General features: G+C 36.0%; 1 protein-coding gene across 1 annotated transcript in view; it reads right to left on the bottom strand.

The window, feature by feature from the left end:
- The window catches only part of LOC105814261 (transient receptor potential cation channel subfamily M member 7-like), a 68,125-nt gene that overhangs the window by 61,677 nt on the left and 2,946 nt on the right, over positions 1-3,502 (bottom strand). The window contains exons 2-3 of the mRNA XM_012649156.1: positions 1,185-1,317; positions 5-519 (exon numbers count right to left, since the gene is read on the bottom strand). Of these exons, the coding sequence (XP_012504610.1) occupies positions 5-519; positions 1,185-1,317 (648 nt within the window). The remainder of the gene's footprint in view (positions 1-4; positions 520-1,184; positions 1,318-3,502) is intronic.

Genomic DNA, 3,502 nt, shown 5'->3' on the forward strand with positions numbered 1-3,502 from the left:
TTTAAGAGTTCTAACCCATGTAGTCTCTGTCGCAGTTCTGGGGGTGAAACAGCACTTGGGAATAAGGCACCGGAAGAGGAACCAGCCTCTGGAAAATTAAATTCTTTTCCCTGGGGTATTATAGATAAATCTTGACCAAATATGTTACTTTGAGGACCTTTGTCATCTTTCATAAAAATATTACAAAGAAAAGGATTATTACTTTCAAGTTCCCCTTGAGGAAGAGAGGAGCTAAGTGTATTTACAACACCATGCTTTTTCCATACAGAAGGTCTTACAGGACCATCATCAATAAGGTTTTGAGCCAAATGTTTGGATATACTCAATTCTCGTGTGATTTCATTGTGAACTTTGCTAGCTTCTGAAGCTTTCTGGGCAGTGAGTGTTTTTAATGTATCTACAGTGAGGGCTGAAAGATCTTGCAAATGGCCAATTTGAGAATCTAATGACTGTAATGATCTTTTTATGTAGTTGACGCGATCTCCAACTTCTTTAATCTGAATGCACATCTGCTCCACTCTGTAGAGGAGAAACAGGCTTTTTATAAACATTAAAAATTAAAGTAGAAATTCTTTTTTGTAGTCTCAAATAATAATGGTAAAAAGAGAAAAATTTTACATGCACTCAAACAAGAGAAGATATAAAATAAGGTATGGTTATTTATTTATACAAAGCATACCTTATGTTTAAAAATGATCTAGTGCGAATCCTATCATACTAAAATGTAAGATTTCTAAAAACACTTTTGTTCCACAGGTTATTTATTCCTATTTCCCCACATCAAAGTAACACAAAAAAATGTGTATATAGCTACATATACATAGAACTACCACTATTACCCTTACTGTAACTACACAAACACCATACGCTTCCAGAATGTAGCAAAGCCAATGGAAAGAAAGATATGCTTTAAAATAGTGAGGATAGTTTTACTTTTCTCCCTCCAGATAGTAAAGAACATTAACTCTTTTATCTTCTGTAACTAGGGTCAAAAAATAAGAGACTGACTTACTGACTTACACAAAATATTAGAAGACTTGAACTGTTTTCCCAATATATAAGGTGTAATTATTACTAAACTTATTCACTCTACAAAACAAACTGAATAATGACCATGTATAAGAGACATAACTAAGAGATCCCATTTTGACATATAATCAGTTTTAACTAAAGGGCTTCAGAACCTTTCAAAAGTGACACGGATTCTCTCTTCACTCCCAGAATGGAATTTGTCATCTTTTTCATTAAAATACATCTCAACACAAAGCTCTTCAAAATCATGAAGCTTCTTTTGATCTTCTTCTGTTAGGAAAAGTTCTAAGGGAGGGAAAAGAAAGAAAAAGTCAACAAAGAGCTAACAAGCTTTTAAACGTTAGCTCATACAACTTGTGAATTACTCAGGGCTTGTAAAACAATACTCATCATCTGAATTTTTTTTCTTTTTATTGTTTTGCTTCTAAAGCATTAGCGAAGTATCTTTGTTTTTTCCACTTGCAGTGTGATGTCAACAGAATACTTTCACATACTTTCTCTTCTTCTAGTTTCCTTTCCCTATACAACAGTCCTCCCCATCTCTCTTTTTTTTTTTTCTTTTTTCTTTTTTTGAGACAGAGTCTCACTATGTTGCCCCAGCTAGAGTGCCGTGGCCTCATCCTAGCTCACAGCAACCTCAAACTCCTGGGCTCAAGTGATCCTCCTGCCTCAGCCTCCCAAGTAGCTGGGACTACAGGCATGTGCCACCATGCTTGGCTAATTTTTTCTATATATTTTTTGTTGTCCGATTAATTTCTTTCTATTTTTAGTAGAGACAGGGTCTCGCTCTTGCTCAGGCTGGTCTCCAACTCCTGAGCTCAAACAATCCGCCCGCCTCAGCCTCCCAGGGAGCTAGGATTACAGGCGTGAGCCACCGCGCCCGGCCATCCCCATCTCTCTCATACTTTTCTCTCACATATCTGGTCAGAGGAATTTAAGAACTTATTTGGTAGAATAGAAAGACACTGTAAAATTTTAAGCACAACTTGACATGGTGATTAATCTTATGTAGTATACAAAATGTACTAAAACTGTTATTGTTTACAGAACAGCAAAAATGGTTTGTATGATGGCAAAAAGAGTTACCATTTTAACAAAGACAAACTGAGATGCCATTCTCAAAAGGAAGTTTAATACTAAACCTACTTTTATTGATTATCATATTACACTGAAAAATTCCTTTCTGGGCCAGGTACAGTGGCTCACGCCTGTAATCCTAGCACTCTGGGAGGTTGAGGTGGGAGGATTGCTTGAGGTAGGGAGATGGAAAGCAGCCTGAGCAAGAATGACACCTTGTCTCTACTGAAAATACAAAAATTAGCCAGGCGTGGTGTCGTGTGCCTATAGTCCCAGCTACTCGGGAGGCTAAAGCAGGATTGCCTGTACCCAGGAGTTGGCAGTTGTAGCAAGCTATGATGATGCCACCACAGTCTAGCCAGAGTGACAGAGTGAGACTGTCTCACAAAAAAAAAAATTCCCTTATGTTTAGGCAAATTTAACAAAAGCCTTTATAACAACATTAACCAACTAAATCTTCTGAATGAAATCAATACACAGCCTTCAGTTTAATACTGAGAAGTGATAAAATGATAATATTTGCCTTAATATATTTTACTCACTTGGTCCATTAGAAGTCTTATCTTTCTTTCTTCTTTTACATACGCAGCAAAACAGAGAAACTATATGGCTAAGAATGATAAGTGGAGGAGGCAGAACTGGTTTCTCATGATAAGCCATGATAAAATGGTAACGTTGGTACTTCCATACAATATTGGAAATTGCCTTCACTTGTAAATACACATTGCTAGAATCATAAATAAAAAACAAACTTAGGTAATCATATCTTAAAGTTTTAAATACTAAAGACTTTATTGAATTCTGCACTAAATAAGGATCAAAAGAGTACCCTTCCATAAATTAGACTAAAAGCAAAGGGGAACTGGAAAAAATACATTTAAGAAATATAAGGCAAAAAAGTTGATATTGTTGAAGACCTTAATCACAACTTCCCCAAAAATGGGCAGAAAAAATGATTTTATGATTTAAAAAGTTATATATAAATGAGTAAAACATAACAAACAGTCAATATTAGTAACAATAGAATAAGTGCAAATAAAAACAAAATCCTTTTATGTCCTATCAAATTGGCAGCTATTAAAAAAAATACCTAGTGTAGGCAGGGGGTTGAGGGCACAGGCCTATTTTGAGTTAAATGCAAAAAGCCCTAAAAGTACATATACCAAACAGTTCTACATTAGGAAAACATTCTAAGGAAATACTTAAGTATTGTTCAAAGATTTGGCCACAATGTGGTGTTTGGGAGTAAAAATTACAATCTAATTGAGCAATATGATACATTGGCCTGAAAAATTATGGTCTCATATGGCCATTTCGGGAGGCTGAGGAGGACTGCCTGAGTCCAGGAGTTTGAGGTTGCAGTGAGCTATGATGACACTAGCGCACTCTAGCC

This window comes from Propithecus coquereli, unplaced genomic scaffold (assembly GCF_000956105.1).
Source record: "Propithecus coquereli isolate 6110/MARCELLA unplaced genomic scaffold, Pcoq_1.0 Scaffold3, whole genome shotgun sequence".
NCBI lineage: Eukaryota > Metazoa > Chordata > Mammalia > Primates > Indriidae > Propithecus > Propithecus coquereli.